Genomic DNA, 21973 nt, shown 5'->3' with positions numbered 1-21973 from the left:
AGAAGAAGCCTACGCCTGCTCATGTCACATTTTACTGCTTCATTAGACTTCACCAAATCAGATTAATTTGCTCTGCAGTCTCAGGAGTCTGCTGGTATTATTATTTTTGCTCAATAGGTCTCGATAGTTAGCCAGCAGATCTCAAATGTAAGCAAGAAACAAGCATGGACACAGCAATCCCATTCTCCCTTCATGTATTAATCACTCCTGAAACAGCCCAGTGTGACAACACAGGCAGTTCTAGTTGGATTAAAACTTCTCACTGCATTCTTGCATGGGAAAAGAAAAATAAAGGAACCTCATGTTTGATACAGTGTTGGCTGACACAGCTTTGGAAAAGATTCTGGAATTCCGTTCCCTTACTTTATTTAAATTTCAACAGAAAAAAATAAAACACGTTCCTGAGTTTAGAACTGTTCAGCTTTTCCTGATAACAAGGTAACTAAAGCTCCTCCAAGCATAAGTAAAAAGTGGCTGTAGAAAAAAAATCATCTAAGCAAATCAAGAGACGTCACAGCAAATCTGACACCTCAGTGTGAGGAAAAGCTTCTCACCTTCATCTAACTCCACAATTACAAAAACAAGTCTCTAGTTTTTGTTAAGTTCAAACAGCTCTTCTCACACGCAGGCTGGTGCAGAATTACTGAAGAATTGTTCGTCCCATAACCACAGAACCAGGAAGTTCATGTGTGCTCAGAGATCTCCACAGAAACCATCTTTAAGACAACAATGAGTGCTTGGAAATTTGCTTCAGGGGAATTTTGTCTCCATCAGTTTCATTTACTTTTCTCACTCAGAATACATTCAGTCAGATATTTAGAGCTGCCGTGGCCTTCACTAAGGTGACCGGGTTGTCCGAGTCCTGCTCTGTCCTGCCACTATCTGCACAGTCACTCTTGGTGGCCACGGCCTTTTGTCGGTGCCTTTCTTCCTGCCGCTTCTTCTTTTCCAGCCGCTGCTGTTCCTTCTTTTGTTTCTTAGATACCTGAAAGGATGAAAACACAAAGCTGAAAATAAACGTTTTTTGCTCGGTTTCGGAAAAACAATACACTGGAAAGAAGACAGGCAGATAGATATCAAAGCAGCTGCCAGGGAATGTTTATTCCAAACTACTTATCAGGACTTTATTTTGTGTCATTTTGGCAAGAGTGCCACATGTCACTAATAAATGTTTGTATCTGAGAAGTCGGGCTGTAGCAGCAACAAAAGCCAGTATTTTAATTCAAATGAGAAGACAACTGCCAATTAAGCAACCCTAAGCATTCCCCTGGTAGTTAAAGGGCATTCAAATCACAGCCAAACCACCTTCACATACCTTTGGGTTTCTGCTAGCTCGACTCTCTTCACTGGCTCCAGCCTGTCCTTTGCTGTTTTTTGCTTCACCTCGATGCAAGCTCCGATTTCCAGAGATTCTTGAACCACTTCCATTTGCTTCCCGCAGAGTTCTGCTACACGAATTCTGCTCTTTGCTCTGGGGATCGCGCTGCTCCTCAGTACCTACCAAACGACAGAGGTTTTGCTCAGACACACTCTACCCAGAAGTTGTCTCACTGTCGGCCAATTTCTTCTTCTAGAGTTTCTGGAACAGTGTATCTTTTTTGGCAATCAGATGGTATTTGCCCTCACTAATAACCTTCCTGAGCACAGAAAGGCTGAGGTGGCAGCACAGCGAACAGCAAACTTCGACCGCCACCGTCCCTGCTGAACTGCTGTTTACAGGGAACACGAACGTCAGACAGCGTTATTACGAAGCACCAGGTGACAAATTCTGTGTACTTACTGATTTTTTCCAATTCTTTCACTTGCAAGACAGCAAATATTGCAGATTCTATATTGTAGCCTTCCTCTTCCAGAATCTGACTTACTAAATCAGTGTCCTGTCCACAAGAGGAGAAAGATAACACTGAAGACAGTTCAAATCACTGACATACGTTCATTTAACAGCCACATGCATCACTAACTGCTGTCTGCTTTTGACCTTTCAATCAGCCTGTGTTCCAGTTCTGAAAAAGGTGAGGGAGAACATCTTAACATCCTGAAGATATCAGGAGAAAGGAATACGCTGTTTCAGTGTAACTGTTTCACTTTTGACCCCTTCTGTTCTCTGCATTTATGCCATGCAAGCAGCAACCACATAAGCAATCCAGTGACAACAGCTAAGATCCAGATTAAATAATCATTTGGGATGTTCAGCTACAGCCAGCCTCAAAGGATTTTAGCTTTCAAAAGTTGTTTCAAAGTAATTTTTTCTGATAGACTGGAAAACAAACCTTCCACAATTATTAGCCGTCCACACAGATTACGTATTTCATCTGCGTTTAAGCGTTGAGTCTAGGGTGAAATGCAGCCTTATTTATGGCTGTGGTACTGAAATTATCCAGGATGAATATTTTTTAGAATTTTTACCAAGGCTACTTCCATGTATTAAGGTCTGAACATGAAGCACAAAAGGGCTACTCAATACTTACCGAACATCCACTTGCTTTACACACTTTTTGTACAGCATCTTCATCTTCAACCTCATTTTCAGAGTTACCCTTTTGAGGCTTCACTTCCTCCTCCTTATTAGAATTCAAATCATTTTTGCAAAACATCTGCAAGAAAAGCAAAGCCCAGCAGATCACACAAACATATAACAATTTCATCATCTACAGTAAAAAAACTGACATCATCAGAAATTTAATAATTATGGCACACTTTGTCAGAAATATCCTGTGTCAAAGCATCTTAGAAACTGGGCAACTTCCATCATCACTGACAGCGTTTCCCATGACCTGTACACTACTGAGCAAACACTCACATACTACAGGATCATCAATACCAACGAAAAATCACTGGCTTTTGAAATGAACTATTAATCTATTCTACAATGCCACAGATTATACAGTTGTGTGCAGAGAACCTCCAGGAAAGCACAGCTTAGTCCTTAAAATGAAAAAGTGATATATGAAGATGGCTGTTGTACCCAGCTGTTTAATTTCTCTCTCTTTCCTCCCTTTATTTTTGCACTTGAGGTGCATGAGTACGTAATTCAGGTGGGGTTGCTTCAAGGCATCTACAGCATCAGATCTGGGATTGATTTTCAGCCTGGTAATTCAAACACTTCACTGTCCATCTCAGGAGAAGAGGCAGCACTCCTCACAATGACTCCAGGGGCTTTTCGATCCCCAGAATGAAACAGGGACCAAATTCTTTTCTCAGTCTCAATATAAATGAGAAAGGAAATCAAGCAGTAACATTCATGTTTTATTTATCACCCACAGCTGGCTCAGGTCACCCGTCATCACCCACCTCCATCTGAAGATACGCCGGAGCTTCAGAATCGTCACTGATTCTCCTCACGCTGTCGTAGTGCTCTCCGTACCGATACGCAATATGCAGCTCCCTCGCATTGGTTTTGTCTGTGCCCTGAACCTAAATGAAAGGAAAAAATCCCAAATGAGGATTTGGAATCAACTTCAGCATCTTATTTTTCAAAATATTATGTTTTCTTGAAGCAGTGATAAACACTGTGATCGGAAGCAAAGTACGTAGCTCCTGAAGCATCTTTAAGCAGGAAGAGCTGACCTAACGATCCAGATGTGCCCAGATACACAACGCTGGCTCAGTTACATCCTAACAAACAAAATATTTCAGTGGAAAGCTCAGAACTATTCTCTAAACTTTGTACAAGAGTTACGAGTTTCCTGATCATCTTCCCAGACACAGTCTCAGTGACAGCTCCCATTCAGTGTACAACACCTTTTCTACTTCAAACACAAGGAAAAGAGTCAGTTCAAGTTATGACCACAGTGGAAACTGTCACCCACGGTAAGTTTTGTCCTGCAGTCAGACAAGATGCTGTTTTAACAGTTAGCGTGCTAAGTGGATGTGTTTTGTTTTTAAAAGAAAGACTAATACAAATAAAGCCCAATAATGAAAATGTATTAACCCTGTTCAGGAGCACTGTTAACAACCAAATGTTCTTTTGCTTTGTCAGCACCACGTACACCAGTTTCTGTAGAAAATTCCTGCTCTGAGTATTATCTCTACTGATGCAAGAACAACTCCTACCCTGATCATTGGTGTCTCAAGCTATTAGCTAAAAGCTACACAGCATTCCAGCTCTTGTGAAGAATGCAGACAATCACACTGCATTTGCAGATCTCCTTTGCTTACCTGTCAAGCCAGAGTTCAAAGATCTGACAGCTTTCCAGGAGAAGATGTCAGCAAGCAAGCAACAAGAAATGCTTGCTTTAGGGCTCCAGAATTTCCCAATCCTTTTACGTCTTCAAATCAGCTTACGCCAACTTACAGAATTTACACCAAGTCACCTTTCAAACACGTCTGCAGTTTGTGCTGCACGGATTTCACAACAGATATTCTCCATTCATCTACTTTACACTTGTTCACCTTTGAGTTCCAACTCAACACTTGTTTATCCTATTAAGTTATTCAACATGTTGGATCTCAATAAGATGTATTATTGACATTTCTCCTCTGCCAGAGCCTACATAGGTATCTAAGAAATCCCAAAGCTCTTGAATAATCATTATGAAAATCAAGCAATTTAGCTCTCAGTTGTGAAGCCTCTTTTTGCGTGATCTTTCCATAATACACTAGAAATGTAAGACAGCTGCAGATCAAAAAAGGCAAAAACACTGAAAAAAGGTAAGCAGTTATCAAAGAAGCCAATAAAATAACCCACATATCTGACCTAACTTGAAGCTCTACGTTTAGAGTCACTATCAAAAAAGGAAAAGGGTGTTTAAAGCCCTAAAAAGTCAAGCTCCAAAGAGCTGCTGCCTAGGCCAGAGCTTGAGAAAGAGCTGAAGGTCCTGAACATTTCTGCTCATGCTGTTCCAGCTCAGCTGCAGCGTATACAAATGGTTCTCTTAAAATTAAAGGGTAACTCACCATCTGCTTTAGAGTTGAGACCAAAGGAGATATTCACACCATCTGCTTTTTTGGAATCTAATCTAAAGTTCTGCTGGGGCTCCAAAGCAGAGAGCAGGATAAAAAAAAAAAAAAGTATGTAGATGCATAGAAAATTAAGAAAAAAGTGTTCTGGGTTAGTTAAGTCTAACAACTTGCTAACATTGTCACCATATTGTGGTCCTCTACATTATTTGACACCCTGATGTCTCCTCTGTGCGGGCAGGAGACTCCTCCTATTAACAGCTTTTTACTTATGCGATTCTCAGGAGCCTTTCACTGATAATACCACACTCAGGCAAAGCAGAACCTCACCACAAACTCTGTATTTACAACCCTGGAAAGGTCAATGAATGGGGAAAAAAAAAAGAGTTTAAAGTTTTTAGAGGATATATGAAATATCGATAAGGGATAAGTACACGGAGGTGAGTATCCAGTTCAAAACACAAACAGCACTCCCATGAACTCTCCTGCAGGGTTGTTACCTCTGTTAACCCTCACGGGTCAAGCATTCATTTGTGTAATTGTCAGGTATGCTTTAAAAAACAACAATATGTAGGTTAGCTGTCTTACCGCCCATGGCTGCCATATAAATAAGAGTTTAAACTTGTTTGAGTTCAGGAATCCACCTGACACTGTTTCAAATGTATTTAAGACACCACTGAGAGCTCTCATCTGGTCTTTTATCTTTATTGCCCTGTTTAATCTATATACTTCATTGGTTCTTCCTGTAAATTGGGGCCAGAAACAACCCTGCCTTCAACACAGGTTCTCACTTGCTTAATGAACAGGCAGAGATCGAGGGTGGACCCCTTCCAGTGTGGACTTTTCACCGAAAAACAACAAAAAAGAGAGCAGAAGAGACTTGATGGATTAATTGTTCCAGTGCCCTGCTGTCAGAGGAAACCAGACACATGGTCCTTTCCAGAAGCTAATTAAACAGCACCTTAAGGTTTTAAAAATTCTTCCCTCTTCTGCCCAGTGCAGAAACCCATTTCTCCAACCGTCAGAAAACTTCTCATTCCAAATTCCATGCAGAACTGATGGAGCTTCACTCCCATACACCGCAGGGATTGCCTTGCTATACCTTCACTTCCATATTTCTGCACCTTATCATACAGGTTTCCTTAGGCCTGGCTCAAATTCATGTGAGAAAACCCACCTAATATGTAGTTCGATCTTCAGAAGACAAAAAAAAAAACGTATCAATGAAACCAGTAGCTTAAAACCAAATCAAAACATGCTGCTCTGTCTCCTCATACTTATCTTTCAAGCATTGTTTTCTTTCATCCCCTCCTAGCTAAAATCCAGAGTGTTTTCCTTCAAGGCTGAAAAAGCAAGTGCAGCAACACCACACCAAGCTAACTGCGGCTGCTGACACTTCTCTTTTAATACATCAGGAAGTTTCAGCACTATTTGTATTCGCCAGCTAAAAATTAGGGCAAAATATAGAAGTTTTGTTTCTCACCTGCCACAGTGGAGTATTAAACTGATGAATAACCACATTGATTTGATTGTTCCTTGCAAAGGCCACAATAGCATCGTTGCCAGCAAAGGTACCGGGCTTTGCCAAATTGGTAACTAAAGAAAAAAACATTCAGAAGAGTTGGAAACCTCATTTCTGACACTTCCAAAAGCACTGGAGGGATAGTGAGGAACAAAAGTTCAACACAAGCCCAAGAAATCCTGGAAAGGAAATCCCAACTGTGAGACAGTGACTGCTGAGGCAAGAATTTGGCCGCGACAGAAGTTAATGCATTTTAAACGACCACAGAAACCTCCAAAAACTGCAGTACACCCATTGATTATGCAAGGCTGTCAGCTCTGCATTAGCTCGGAAGGAAGAGTGCCACATACTAAATGCATCACTGCATAGTACTTGGCACATCCCTGAAGCTATGAAAACAAAGGCCAAGTGCCAAGCAGAAAAAGAAACCCACTCCACACCCACCAGTGTTCAAGGAGAGCCAGACTACTTTTGCAAGTTCGTTTTGTAAACACCAATTTTTTACTACTTGCCTTTTTCTTTTTGCCTCTTTCCTTCTCCAAGTTTCTCCTAAAACTAATCAATTTCCAAGACAAATATAACACAAGTGTAATAGCTCATCTTTCTACAGAAACATAACAGAGAGAAATGTAAATTCACTGTTTCTGAAAACTAGAGAGGAGCCATAACACAGTTCTGGCAGGAGGAAATGTTTAGTAGGAAGGTGCTCAAGTGAGATTTAATCACATTACACAATAACGACTTCCATTAGCGTCCTGCAGAGACCGTACCATGTTTGTCAAAGGGCACATCATCCTCCACAAAAGGCTCAAAATCCTCTCGCTGCTTTATCATGTAATCCACCGTTTCCTGGCGATGTCTGAGGTGGTTCCGCGAGTGACCCTCGAGCTGGTCACCAAGTGCCCGAAACAAACAGTTGCTACACAGAGAGAAACCACAAGTTAGTGTGTCTGAAACTGAGCTAACAGATACATCACTATATAAACGACTGTGGCAAAGCGGTGGAAGGTATATGGTGCTAAAGGAAAAGAAAAAGAGCTGTGTTTTTTCTGTCCAGGAAGTTCAACAAAGATATGAATATGAAATAGCACCCATTCTTTGTACTTTGAACAGCTGTCACTATCAGAATAATTGCTGGCAAGAACATGAGGTTTTGAGCGAACATGTCATCAACTCCAACGAGTCAAGGGCAGTAGGAACACTGGGCCAAACTGTCTTAAACTGACGCTGAGACAAATAACACAGCAAATGACAAACCAATCATATTCCAAGCAATTTCTCAGCAGACACATCTAATGCCCTTTTCACCTCATACTTACGGACCCTCCTACACTTCACTCAGCGGCCCAGTGGCGCCCTCAGCCCACACGGGGACCAGGCCTGGGGCCAGCAGAGCCCCCGGCCCCAGGGGACACCGGCCCTGCACAACCACAGGGCCGAGATCGCTTGATCCCTGTGGGGTACAGAGGGGAAGCCCCCATCCCTTCGGAGCACTGGCCCCACTCAATACCCAGGGGAAAGCCCTCAGCCCCGGGAACGCAGACTCCCCACCACCCCGGGGAGGAGAAAGCCCCCAGTCCCTGGGGACAGGAGACCCGGGGACAGGAGGCCGGTGGAAGTGTCAGCCCCAGGGGTGCCGGCGAGACCCATCGCAGCGCTCACCCATCGCCCGGCACCTCCCGCAGCTTGAGACCGAGGGCCCGGAGCTGCCTGGCGAGGCCCCCGCCGCCTGCATCGGGGTCCGGAGCCGCTCTGGCGGGGGGTTGCCGGGGCTGCCGCCTCTTCCCGGCTCCGGGGCCCTGCCGGGCCCTGGCCGCCTGCTTGCGGGACATCCTGCGGGACGCAGAGCGCGCCTGCGCACAACGGCATTCCTTCCGTGACCATCGAGAGCGGAGCAAGAGCGGCGCCAGCGTGGCCGCTCTACCCCAGGCACGGCGTGGGGAGTCCTCCAAGAGGAGGAGGAGGAGGGAGGCGAGATGAAGGTGTCCCAGGAGGGAAAATGAGGCAGGGGGTGCAGAGGGCTTTAGGGATCAAAGGCCCTTTGCTGGGGGAAGCGGAGGGCTTTAGGGATCAAAGGAAGAGGGGAGCAGATTGACTACCCGCGAGGTGGCACCACGAGAACACAGTTACGCTAACAAGGGAATCAAGAGAATTTTGAAGTCACCTTTTTTTTTTTTCAGTTCCTCTTGTCACAACAATCTGAAACAGAGCTTGAGCACAGGAAAAAGCTCACGGGACCATCGGCAATATTTTGACTATTATTGTGCTCAAAGCCCTACGACAAGCAAGGATTCTGCCCCGAAGTGACACAACTGCTCTTTTATATCCATTTCCTGCCATAAACAAGCCCAGGAGAAGCCCATAGAAACACATTTTCTTGTGCAAACATACTGAAAGTAGGAAAACAGGATGAGTATATGAACTGACTGCAAATGATTAATGAAGCAGCAATTAGCCTAAGCGGCGTTAAAGGGCTATGTGAGCCAGCGATCAATGGTTGCAACATGAAGGACAAATCTACGGCAAAATCAGGGCAGGTCCTGTGACACTTGGAGGAAAATTTAATCAATGGAGGACAACAACAAACAGACTCAATACAAGCAATAAAAACAGAGCAAAGAAACCACACGCTGCTGTAGCAAAACCAACCACACCCCAACCAGCTCCGAATTTCCATCACGTACCGTCAGAAGGCACCCAACAGTCACCTGCTGCAAGAAGAGCTAACAAACACACATGGAGGCACGTTGTAAAGTTTTTAAGACAGGGGTGTAGTTGACCCTCTTGGGTGTCTGTTCCAGCTTCCCAACATCTGCCAGACAGTTTCACCCTATTCTAATAATTAAGAATCCATAAATTTTAAGACAGTTCCATTTTGGAAACGGGAACTGAAAGATTAAATTTGAAATTTCTGAAGTGTTGTAAAAATGGCAGATGCGTCTTCTACTTTCCCAGATCTTTTCTTTTTACGTGTTAAGCTACTAATAAAGAGGTATGTGCAATGCAATAGAAAATTCTCATGTTTTTAAACACAAATGAGCCTTGCAGTGCACCAGCTCATTTCCAGACATTCTTGCACTTCGAGTCCTACTTTTGCAACCGAAAGATCTTCGAGCTCCTAAAATGTGGGGTCACCCAGAACTCCACCAAACGCTGCCACATGCCACGTCAGCAGAAATACAGCAGGAACGCCCAGACACTTTTCCGAAGTTTGCTTACAACAAACCTCCTGTTTCTCAGCAAAGAAGAACAAGCTCTTCTCACCTCATCCTCCCCACCAGCGAGTTCATGAGATTAGACTCTTCCTGAACTCGGTGTCCTCCGGAATTGTGGTTGTTTCATTTTTTTTTCCTGCTGCTCCTCTGCTGGAGGGAGGCACGGGTACGTGGTAGCACAGACAGCGTGAGTGTTCAGGTGCACTTGAGGCTACAGACTGTGTGTCTTCTACCAGTAATGCTGACCTGAGCTTTTTGGGATTAGCAACCTTTCCTTCCTTCCACAGGATTCTTAATGAGAAACCATCTGTATTTTATGCCTCAAATAAAAAGGCAGAGAGAAGTTAAGAGTGGGGGATTTTGTTCAGGCTTTTTTTTTTTTCCTTTTTCAGCTGAATATTCACCAAACCACGTAACAAAAGGGCATTCCTGAATGCATGAGGTTGTCCTGGGAATGCAAAAAAAACCCCAAGAAGATGGTCCTACCAAGGCACTAACCTTGCTTTTAATTTCCAGATCTCCCCCATGGGCTCTGTGAGACCCTAAGTCATGCTTCAGTCCGCACCTGAAGCCCTTTGGTGACTGAAACCAAAAGGGATGCTCCTGCAATAAAAGAGTTGATAATAATTGGACATTCAACACTTAATATAAATAATCTCCACCTCATTCTATACTTTGTGCTGTAGGATAACAGCTCTAGGATAGTATTACTAAAGCAAGAGCAGACTCCCTACCCAGAGCATGCAAAATTGGTGGTTCTCACACTCTCTCTAATCAAAGTACTGCATTCAGCACACCGATGTAATTACTAGATAATTCCCCTGAATCTGCCGCTGTCCAGCAAAGCAGTGGTTAGAGACCGATGAAACTGCTTTTAACAAATAAAGTACTAATTTAGTAGTAACGGTAGTGTCTGGCTAGCACAGTGGCCAAAGCTGCAGTCTGTTAACGCCATGAGATCTGCTTCTGGACAGGAATTGCTTGGGGATATTATCAGCTGTTGTAAAATGTCCTGGCCATGAAGTTGATCATTAACTCAGGTCCCTATCTCATAAAAACATCGTATTGTAAGAGCTCAACATGCTTAAAGCTGTCGCTAATCAATCATGCATACAAGAGGAATAAAGCAACTTATAAAAGGAGCCAGAAACTCAGCAAAGCCTTCAGCTAAGGGAAGACAAACTGCACTGAGGTTTATCTCCATGGAGAAATCCACTGACAAGCTGGATTTAAATGGATCAATGGCTCCGGGAGCAGCGCAGGCTGAAAAGGACAGTCCTGCGCCCATTGCAGAACATGCTGCAGAAATGAGCAGAGCAGAAGCCTCAGCAGAAAACGCTACAGATGTGAAGAGGCTGGAACTCACTGCGGAACGTAGTAAAGAAATGGAGAGACCTTCAGGCACAGAGCAAGACAGTCCTGTTGCCTTTAAGACAGCAATTTTGGAAGGAGACTGTGCAAACCCCAAGCCTCTCGTTATGCTAACAAACTCAAACTCTCCCGAAGAGTGCAGTGTGGACATGAATCAGCAGTGTCCAACCACTACCTCTATCGATATGGACTGCCTGATCTGCTTCAACAAGTACAACATCTACAGAGTCCCAAAGCTCCTGGACTGCCAGCACGCCTTCTGCGCCGTCTGCCTCAAGCTGATCCTCAGGAAAGAAGAAAACACCTGGATCATCACCTGCCCCCTATGCCGAAAAGCCACGTCTGTGTCAGGAGGGCTCATCCGTACACTTCAAAACAAAGAAGATATCACGGAGCACTTGGAAAACCCCGATTCAAATGCAGAGGTGCATGTCTCTGCCATAGGGCTGGACAGCAACAGCTGGACTCACAGCAGCCAAGACACTTTATACAGAGCTGAAAACGTTCCAGCAGACAACAGACTGGCTATCCAGAGACTTGTGCTGCTCCTGCTGCTCGTGGTGATCCTCACCATCCTCATCCTCCCGTTTATATACTCGGGGCTGATAAAATGGGTAATTTGTCTCATGCTCATTTTGGGGTTGGTCCTGTCTATGGTGCTTTGCTGCACTCCAAAATTCTACTGGTGGTGTAAGAGGGACTTGCTTGCCTCCAGCCAGAAGGAGACCCACATCGCTGCTATTGCCTGAAAACGGTTTAACGTGCGTGATAATGGACCGGTCCTGCCTGCAAAACTGCATGTCAGGCACATGGCTAGTCAGTTATTGGACTTTGAAAGCAATCGTTTCTGTAATAAATCCAACAGGGGGCTAAGCTGGCGCAATGGCAATGCACAGTGGTGTTAAATTTCATCCGTAAAATATTTATGTGTTGATATTGACAAGATATAAATTGTAGCTTTTCCACACAATTTTTTTATCCCAGACTAATAATTTTGTTGGTTTGCTTTCGTCATGTTGTTCTTGTTTGTGTCATCCCCTGATTAGTACTGCAGAACGTTATCTCAAACAACTGACAGATGATGTCCTGTGAAAATCCCTACCTGAGGTTGTGTTTTCCAACTTGCTTAACACACATACACTTTTTTTGGTGACAATGTGTGGAAACACAACTGCTAAACCAGCGACTGGGTGCCTAGTCTCAGTGAAAAAGAGGAGTTGTAACCCAGATTATCAATTTAATCTCTATCACTGCCCAAATGGTTGTTGGGAGAGACAGGAAGGTGGGGCTGGGACAAGGAGACATCAGTTTGTGCCACCTGGTGCCCACAAAACTAGAGAGGGAGAGGCAATATCAACACTCCTAATCTCAAGTCTGTGGCTTGCAAATGGCAAGGCTCTCAAAAACTCATGACACTCCCAAATTCCCTGTGTTATTTAGTACAGAGATAGTTCCTCACACCTAAATGCCCTTTTCTGGCTACCCACATCACCTCCCTTCTTGCCCTCTCTATGTTAAGTATGATATTGCCTTTGGAGATGCCCCATAATTCTCCTCCTAAACTGAAATCTGTCCATCGCTATGCCACACTACATGTGATATTTTTATATGCAATATGTCCATTAAAGTTGAATAATGTTAATTGCTCATTGATTTCTGTGTTTCAATTCCTCACTGACAACTAATGTCAAAACATTTCACAGTTTTCTGACTGAAAGGAAACTTCCAGTTTCCTGAAATCAAAGCACCATGTTGGGCTTTTTCCTTGATTAAAAAAAAAATACTTAGTTGCTATGAAAATATCCTATAACCCAACTAAAACTAAATTGGAAAAAAACTGGGAGATTGGTCTAGTTAAGGTACATTTTTAAGAGCACCATGGATCTCAGCAGACCTTGGATCAGGCCTGTGATAAATATTTGTGTTCGATAAGAAAGAAAACTAAAGTACTCCAGTTGCTCAGTGTATAAATACACACAGTGTCTCACCAGCAGATAAAACAGATTAGACTAAGAGGGTAAGGAGCTGCTGTCCTCCTGGAGTCTTAGGAAAAACAGGCCTATTTTCTGCCTAAGAACACGAAGCTTCAAGGGAAATAAAGGCCTTTTTTTTTCCCCCTCACATATTTGGACAGCAACTGGCCTATTGCAAAGTACATATGTAGTAACATTTGCTAATAACCAAACAGAAAAAAACTTTGCAATTGGTAGAAGACATGTAGTTTTAAACCCAAATACTGTATTATTCCAAATACAAGAAGACCAGACCAGATATTCAGCTGGACTGGAAATAATTCCAGAAACTCTCGCCAAGTCTTTCAGCTCATAGACAATTTTCCTGTCAAGTTCCCTTCACTAGCACCAATGAGTGACTGGTACGGTGAAGGTGCGTAACAAATATATAAATATTGGCCTGAATCTAGCGTGCATGAAGGCATCAGGGTAGATATCTAGTAGATAACTAATCGCGTGCTAATTGCTGCAGAACACTGATCTCATTCAAACGATCAGATAGTAAGGAAGAAACAGACTGTCCTAAAGATAAGATGACAAAGATGAACAGGATTAGAGCCATAAAACAATCCAAATTAAAAAAAAAAAAAAAAAAAATTAAACTTGGGGAATTTTGCCTAAGAGGAGAAGAGACCAAACACAATACCCAACACCTCCAACTCCAGAAGGGTGTAGAAGTCGTACCCAGTATCTGTTTGCTATCAGCAGTCGAGAAATGTAATGAAGATTTTAAACGCAGCATCCTTTGTCTGCAGTATCACTCACAATGGAGCCTGGCCAGCCCATGTGGGCTTGTCAGCATGTGGATGTGACCAAATTAAACCAGAGAATCAACGTGAACAGGAAAAATTGGGTTGTAACCCATCACTCTGCCTCTCCAAAAGGGTGCATCCAATTTTATTACATCAATTATCACAAAAATGGTCAACAGAAAAGGGCCTCCTCAAGGCAGCACGCACCAGTGGGAAAGAAGCAGGCATGCTGTGCCATCACCAGTGAGAGACTGGCCCTCCGAATAAACCCCTATGGATCCAGATGGTAAGATTATCAGCCCTGCAAGCCCACGTCTCCACCCGCACCGCTTTGTATCAGCAGCTTCCAAACCTGCGTTCGGCAGTTCAACTGAAATGTTGAACAATCTGCTGATTCAGAGTTCATGGATGTTGGTGGGAGTCATTAGGCCCTAGAAGCCGATATCTTTATAACAGCTGCTGATTCTCATCTGACAAGATAAGGCTCAATGACAATGCAATCCTCCGAAGGAGCAATTAGGTTTATGGAGAAAAGGCCAACAAAGTTGTATTCCTATTCCAAAACGTGAAGGATTTGCTTGTACTCATTTGTAACTCACGCCAGGGTTTTGAGGAAGAAAGTTTCAGCTCCACATTAACTTGCCCTGCTTACCTTATGTAGCCAGCTCCCAGCTTCATAGTGATGAGGTGACATGTTGGAGGCTGAAAGAGAGAGGGTCATAATGAGAAACGGGCCCAGCAGTAACATTCAAACTCAGTAAATATCAGAGAACAGTGATTTACAGAGACAGAATCCCATCGAGACATTAAGAGCATGATAAAACCCACCAGCAATATTTAAGGATTATAGTCTGTATAGATGGAATCCTGGACCAGAGACTTCCAAGGTGTTTTGTTTAACAACGCATTTACTTTAGCCAGGTTCTTTTTTTTATCATGCTGTGCTTCCACTCTGTCCCCTGCCCACAGGACCCCTCCCAAAGCCACAACTTTCCCAATCCCAGTCCCTTTTCAGGCTTCTCATCAACCACCCCAGTCACGAGTTACTTATATAAGAGTGTGCCGGAAAAAATCTGAATGTAGGTGTTCTAAATTACTGTTGCATATATGTCTCACTATATCTACAGAACTTTAAAATATCCATAATTGTACTGGCTTTGATTACTATTAAACTATACAATAAGATTCCAAGTTTACAACATCTGGTAAAACACACTCCTAATTGTCATTCCACTCAACTTATGTTTTGGTCCACTGTTAACAGCTCTTCTGCATTATCACGCAGATACAGGCAAAAATAAACACGGAATAAATATTAACAACACATTTCACACTTCCTCATCACTCGGATTCTGTACAAAGAGAACTCTAGGTCCTCAAACACCGAACTGTCAAATCTACCAGAAACTAATTTGCAGATTTGGGTCTGAAAGCACAGATTTGTGTCCAGGTGATTCCCCGCCTATTGTGAACCAGTCGTGACTTGTCCATTGTGTTGTGCAGTTACTGAAGTCACAGGTAAAGCAGACACCTTCTGCACCCTAACCAGGACTAACAGAGCCTTCTGAACTTCAGTGTCACATTTAATGACTATATGATGCTGCTTAAAATTCATACATGTAACATGAGTACTTGTGTGAGTAAACCCAAGGGGGTGTAATATTAACAAGCAACCAGGGCATGGTATTTGCTTTTAAACAATACTGGTACCTGGATTTTTAAAAAACTGATTTATAACGAAGTCCCAAATAGCACATTTTAAAGTATAAATCGTTTATCCAAGCTACCAAGGAACCAAAATTAGTTTTGTTTTTGTGAAATGCAATCATATAGAAAAACAACTCTCCTTCTCCAGAAAATAAATGTTTTCTCCAAAATTTACTATGCACTGAATTTGAGGTTCCACCCTGAGACTGCTCTCAGAGCAAATGCATTTCTTAAAACCCCCAAAACATAATGCAAAAGCCTTATGCTCCAATAGTTGAGCCAAATCCAAAGCCTTAGGAATTAGCAAGGTTAATTAACCACAGTGGAGTGAATCCTCCCAAGCTGCCTGTGCCAGTTACGTCCCTGCTATCAGAAGCAACACATACACAGCCCTCATATTTGCCTGATGAGTGCATATATATATTACATATATATATATATATATACACATACACACACATATACTTCAGCTTCTGTTCATATAACTTTGGGACCCCACCCAAGACACCACAGATGCTTTAATTTTCCTCAGAGACACCAACCTGTCCTGCGTGGAGGTGGCAAAGAAGTCTTGAGGCAGCAACCTGAGAGCATCTTCACCAAATGCACGTCCCTACCTCTCCGACCCTCCCTCGGGGAGGGAGAAGCTCCCTCAGGAAAGAAGAGCCTCAAAACTGGCTGGGGCCCAGGTGGGCCTTAACACTGAGTGAGCCACCAACGCGGGGAACAAGGCCCACGATGGCAGATGAAGGTGGGAAAAGTGGAAAGAGCAACTATACCCATCTCGTGGTGGAGACGGACCCACCACCACGGCGGTGAAGGGGCCGGGAGCCGAGTAAGGGCCGGCCCGGGGTTGCCCGCCTGCCCCCGCCATCACCTCAGCGGCTCCGCGTTCCGCAAGTTACGCACCTCGCTACGCCGATCGCGTAGGGGAGCCCAAGAGCGCCCAGCGCAGCGCGCGGGCCGTACGCCGATTGCGTAGTGGCGGCGGGCAGGACGGGAAGGGAAGGGAAGGGGCGGGCGGCGGCGGCGGAAGGAGCGCGGCTGCTCTGTGCGAGGCCCGACCGGCAACAGGTCGGGTCCGGGCGGGGGCTGGGGGGAGAGGGGCTGGGCACGGCTGGGGTGCAGCTCCGCGGGCGGAGGGGGCGAGCGGGCGAGACGTTCTCCTCAGGCTGTTCCCTGAGGAGAGGGCGATGTCGGCGTTCCCCAAGCTGGTGTCCTCAGCGGTTGTCGAAAGTGCCACTTTCTGTCAAAAAAAAAAAAAAAAAAGCCTGTATTCTAGCAGCAGAGGTCTCAAACACAAGGGACGTGCGATACAAGTGAAAATCAGCAGTTCTGGAGATGTCTTTCCTCACAGCTTCCCCAGCTGAGGTGTTTCCTTCATGTTTTTCCTGCTCTCTGCTGGTCTCATCTCTCTCCACAGCTTTTCCCACCTTCTGTGAACTGACATCGCTTCTGCTACCAGCATCTGGATTAACCGAATCAAACCCGCTCACTTCTGCAGCTGCTTCAGCTTCTAGTTTTCCCCGTCCCCTCAGTCTCTGATGTGTTTTACATTTAGCACACGTCTCTGCAGTGCCTGCCAGTATTGCATGTTCTTGTGGCAATAAGGGATTTTATCCGGGACTGAATTAATTGCGTTCCGTGTTCATATCAAGGGATTAAAAGCAAAGGCCGTGGCGCTCCCAGGATGTAAGAACATGCGGAGCCCCACGCAAGCCCCCAAGAAAATTTATCTGCAAAATGTTTCTGCAGTCACAGTGTGTGATGCTCAACCGTAATTCAGCCACACTGTCCCCCAATGTCCTTGCTAAGGGATTTTTTGGCCAGCTCCATCTAATAATTACTTACAACCACCTCTCTGAACTTAATGAGACACCTCGTTAACTTTTGAGAGTCTCTGAGATAGACATATTGGTGTTTTGGTCACTTTTGTCATACCAGCATCTTTATATTTCTAGCAGTAAGGAACGCATGCAGATTGTACAGCCTTAGATCCACAAAAGGATTATCTTTCCCCTTTCCAAATAGGATTGTGGGAGCTGCTGTATAAAAGACACCACCTCTCCAGAAAACAAAGGGTTTGTGTGAAAAGTGAGCGCTGGAAGTGATAAAAAAATATCTCTTTCAAGTGATGGTTCAGCTTATGGCAATACTATTGGCTGCTGAATCCCATTGTTTGAGACAGAGCCATGAATTCCAGTGCCACAAGCTGTAAACAACTTTCAGGATATATTTCTAGCTCTCAATTCCCTCATCTTGGATTTAATGGCAAAACTTCTTGGCCCAGATTTTGTTTACTAAATCACATGTTGCCATTTTTTATGCTGCGTGTCTGAAAATCGAAGCCCGTTTTATCCCAGATATTTATGAAGAAATAGAAAGCTGTATTGAAGGATGCACGTCAAGTGTACGGATCAGAGCACCTTTTAGCAAAGAAAACTATTTCAGAAGCTTTCTCAGGAAGGCACAGGACTATGAAGTATTTGTGCATGATGGCAATAAAGTTGCATGCAAGAAGCCACTATGGTGTCACTCCATAATTGGTCACATTTTTTATGTTACTGGGAAACAAGATTAAATAGTTGTACCATTTCTGATTCCTTTTTAGCTCCTTCACTTTTCATATGAGCCTTTTGTGTTAACAAATCAATAAATCTATCCCAGCAGGGAAGGGAATTTTATTTTCAATATAATTTTCAATTTTATTCCCGTAATAAGCTAATAAATCTGTGTCCAGAGGCGAGCAGACACGCCAAGTCATTGTAAATTTATTGAAACTTGAAGCGTTAGGTTATTTCTGGGCAAATTGGTCTGTGAGCCTGGATGCTTTAGGAAGATGAGAGTGTAGCGAGTGATGCTAAATGGATTTTGGGGTTGAACTGAGGGGTTTGGAGCTCCTTTTTTGTAGGGAAGTCCTGGAAAGCACGAAGACAAGTCTCACGCCACCTGCACAGCGGCATAAACGCTGCTGAGGTTGGTACCCGCCCTCCCCGGGGAAGCATAATCTTGCCCTTCCCTTCTCTGGTTGGTACGGAAATAAGTTTATTCCTGCGGACTTTGTGCTCCCGTGTTGCTGGAGTGTGATGTTTCCATGGAAACGCACCGAGATGCTATTGGGAGGGAGAGAGGTGTGAGCGACAATAACCATCAGCCCTCGAGTGATGGATTTTCCTTGCGTCTGTACAGCAGCAGTTAAAATAGCATGAGCCTTGAGGAATCTGCATGCCCCTTGCATAAATTCCTGAGCGAGAAGGCAAGACAGACGCCTGTCCTGGGAGACCGTGACAGACAGCATGTGGATAATAAAATCTCTTTTAAAAAGAGCTGCTCCTGTGCTGCATTTCTTTCTTCCAGGACTCCAAAACTATGCCATAAATGGTGTCTGCATCCTCTGAGATTCTCTATGGGCTTCTAATTCCTTTTTAGCCGCTTTCTACAGGGTTCAGAAGAAAGGAAACATTTAAATAGGAATTATATAATGAAATAGGTGATTTGGGCCCCTTAGAAACTGATTGAATCTTGGTGAAGTCAGTAGACATTTCAGGGGATGTGAGGGAGCTTTGGAGCAGATCGTTAGCCCTGTTTAATTGTGAAATGAGCTGTCGTCATGTCTGCCTGATTTCAGTCACCTCCGTTAGCCACCTGTATCGTGAGGAGAGCTCCAGGGAGCTGTTGTAAGCTGTTCAGTTGGAAATGCGCATGTCTGCGCTCTAAAAAATAATATTTTGGCCCAGCTCAAGGTCCGTGTGCTGCAGGGATCTTCTATTTGGGGAAAAAAAGCAGCAGCAGGTTATATAGAGGAGAGAATGTTATAAGCAAAGTGATGGCCATGGGAGGCATTAAAAGGCCTCGTCGGAGGCTGCAGCTGGACTCGACTTTCTTAGCGCCGTCAGCAAAACGAACAGAGGAGCAATTTGGACTGAGGATGAGGGAGGCAAATTATTTCCCAGGCAGCCCTACTGGTCCCTGCACCAGGTGCAGAGCTTTTATTGTACACGTTATTTTTGCGGTAAACATGAATGATACGCCTGAGCGGAGCCCAGCCTCTTTGCATCTCGGAGGGGACTTTTCCTTTTGCTGTGTGAAGTATTGCTGGCTAATTCTGTGCCAAAATTTTGAGAACTGGGGAACAGAAAGTCCGTTGTCTTCTTTGGTCACAGCACCACGTTAGCGGGGGATGCACAAGCTGGACCTTGACAGACTTGACTTAATAGTGACAGCAAGTGTGACAGTGAAAAAGCAAAGGAAATTTGTCTCCTTGCTTCCTGGTTTCCAACTGCTTGTCTTTTTTGTTTTTTCTTCTTTTTCCTCTTTCAACTTGCAGGTGAAAATGGCTGCGGAAGAGAAGTGGAAAACTTCAGCTGAACAGGAGGGTGAAAAGGAACCATGTGTGCTCCTGGGCCAGCAGCTGGGCGAACCAGGAAGATTTGCTTACGCGGCGCTGTGCGGGATATCTCTGGCACAGCTCTTCCCTGAAAAAGAGCAAAGGTATGATACGGGCTGGCAAGGGGTGAGCAAAGGAGGTGGCTTTTGGGTAGCAGCGCAGGCAGAGCCGGTATCAGACTGTGTGGGGTCTTCTGAAGGTCGAGGAGTGGAAGATCCTTTTGAAATTAAGTGTTTTCTTAAGTGCACTGACTTTTTTATCTTATGGATTTAAGATTTTTATACTTTGGCACAAATCGCATCCCTTAATTCTGCAGACTTTGGAGCATGTATGGAAGCAAGGTCTGATGTCTTACAATGCTTTGATTTTTGTGTGAACAGCCACAGATAAATATTTGAAACCAAGGATCACTCAAAGTTTGCAAAAATACCCATTAACAGAGCTTTAACCGCTACTGTTGCCTTCCAGCTCCTTCAGGACAGAATTTATTGAGGGCTTTGTGAAATGGCTGGACCTGCCCGAAGCTGTCTTACCTGCCATGGCAGCATTTGCTAGTGGCTTAGGAGGCGAGGGCACAGAAACTTTTGCCCAGATTTTGCTGAAGGATCCCATCTTGAAAGAAAATCCAGTTGTCATTACCCAAGTAAGTTCCTGTGCTCCCCTCGCTGTTGTTTGCAAGAGACTTGTCATACCTGTTTGCAACTGAAGTTCTGTTTGTACAGTCAAGGAAGTAAAATCAATATTTCTGATATGCATATACTTCTGAGCAGCTGTGTGAGTGACTGGCAGTCTCTCTATCCATTAACAGCTCGTGGAAGCGATGAACATGAGGCACAATTACTCTCTGTTGAATTATCATTTTATGTCTTTGATGCTGTTACTCTACAGAACAGAGGATGGTCAAACTTTTTACTTCGAGTTATTATTGCAGTGGTTTTGATTCATATCTGTGTTCTACAGTGAAACACTGAACACTATAGACCTGTTTTTCATTTGTTTCCAAACCTCTTCACCATCCTGTAATACAAAACACACATGCTCCAAAGAGCATCATTTGCAAAGTCTTTTTTCCAGAGTCAGCTTTGGCTGGGAGGAAATAAGTTATCGTGACTATTTTCTTTTGCTGAGAATGAGACTGTGACTACTCCATAATGTTCTGATGTAAGAGCTGATGTAAAGATAAGAGGCAAAGCATTTGGGTGGCGTTCACCTTCACCACAGAGCCTCATCTGGGGACGATATCTCCTCATCCAGGCCCACGTTAGGCAGGGCGAAGAGCATGGTTGGCTGCTGCTGATGCCACATGTAACGCGGCCGCTGTCACCTCGCGCCCCGTGCTGTCTGCTGCACACAAGGAAATAGCGAGATGTCCTGCGTGCAGACAGTGCTCTGGTATTGAGTAATAGTTATCACATGCTCACCTTTAGCAACGGCCCAACAGAACAGCAGATGAGAGGACATGGCTGCGTAAGTAAAGATATGATAGGAGTGAACATTCATCGTGACCAGCTCCCATTATCTCAGCCGTCTCTCATGTCTCCTAGTGAGTCCATAAAAGGCCTCAGAGGATCTGCTCTGAACATATGAATGTTACAGTGCCCAAAGTCCTCTTAACAGTACACTGGCAGAGAATCTTAAGCTTAATTACTAAGTTAGACAGATGTTCTAAAATAAGAGGAGCTGTTTGGATGTTGTTTGCCCAAAATCAACAAATCTACACTCATTTTTTTCTGTGTTTAAATGGCTTGCTGTTTCCCAGGTTGTTTCTCTCATTCTCTCTGCTTCAGGATGGATTCTCTAGATTTAGGCGTGTCTTCCTGCATTGCTGCTGAGTTTATTAAGTGTGAAATTTTGGTGAAATTTATCTCGTGCTTGCTCCAAGCTTACGTTGCACCAGGGCTCCATGTGCTTTTACAAAAGCGGGTCTGCATCAGTGGGAGCGCGTGGTATTTTGCTCTGAGCTGGAGAGCTGAGGCATTTATCACCTGGGTTCAGGTGAAACACAGAAGCTGCAGACAACAGTTCTTTGATTAGTTGAAAGCAGAGATCAGGAATAGCTCTCAGTGTAATGCCACAACATCAGGACCTCATGCAGTCAGGTGTGTGGC

The 21973-nt window shown here is 44.2% G+C and overlaps 3 protein-coding genes across 6 annotated transcripts in view; 2 read left to right on the top strand and 1 right to left on the bottom strand.

The window, feature by feature from the left end:
• Positions 1 to 349: 349 nt before the first annotated feature.
• On the bottom strand, positions 350 to 16379 carry OTUD3 (OTU deubiquitinase 3). Of its 3 annotated transcripts, none has more exons than XM_082069554.1 (9): positions 16258 to 16379; positions 14424 to 14473; positions 7192 to 7340; positions 6383 to 6495; positions 3292 to 3414; positions 2469 to 2594; positions 1781 to 1877; positions 1316 to 1497; positions 350 to 985 (listed from the first exon to the last, which is right to left on the bottom strand). In XM_082069554.1, exons 2-9 carry the CDS (start codon positions 14447 to 14449, stop codon positions 809 to 811), a joined length of 993 nt encoding a protein of 330 aa, XP_081925680.1. In that variant the 5' UTR covers positions 14450 to 14473; positions 16258 to 16379; the 3' UTR covers positions 350 to 808. The 3 variants fall into 3 exon arrangements, with proteins under 3 accessions (XP_081925680.1, XP_081925679.1, XP_081925678.1); XM_082069553.1 differs by lacking the exon at positions 16258 to 16379 and adding an exon at positions 16021 to 16156; XM_082069552.1 differs by lacking the exons at positions 14424 to 14473; positions 16258 to 16379 and adding an exon at positions 8084 to 8269.
• Positions 10839 to 11756, top strand: RNF186 (ring finger protein 186; the record flags this gene model as incomplete). The annotated part of the gene is made up of 1 exon (XM_082070024.1): positions 10839 to 11756. One exon carries the CDS (start codon positions 10839 to 10841, stop codon positions 11754 to 11756), a length of 918 nt encoding a protein of 305 aa, XP_081926150.1.
• A 75-nt stretch (positions 16380 to 16454) lies between the features above and the next one.
• Positions 16455 to 21973, top strand: part of TMCO4 (transmembrane and coiled-coil domains 4) — a 32820-nt gene continuing 27301 nt past the window's right edge. The window contains exons 1-3 of one of the 2 annotated variants that reach the window (XR_014185751.1): positions 16455 to 16552; positions 19806 to 19969; positions 20334 to 20508. Coding sequence is in view for 1 of the 2 variants with exons in the window: in XM_082069549.1 (XP_081925675.1) it covers positions 19812 to 19969; positions 20334 to 20508 (333 nt within the window). In the remaining variant the exon portion in view is untranslated. The remainder of the gene's footprint in view (positions 16553 to 19805; positions 19970 to 20333; positions 20509 to 21973) is intronic. The other variant, XM_082069549.1, reaches the window with a different exon arrangement.

Source organism: Streptopelia decaocto (assembly GCF_964273445.1).
Source record: "Streptopelia decaocto genome assembly, chromosome: 20".
Taxonomy (NCBI): Eukaryota; Metazoa; Chordata; class Aves; order Columbiformes; family Columbidae; genus Streptopelia; species Streptopelia decaocto.
The sequence above is the reverse complement of the archived record's forward strand: the minus strand, read 5'-3'. Positions and strand labels throughout refer to the sequence as shown.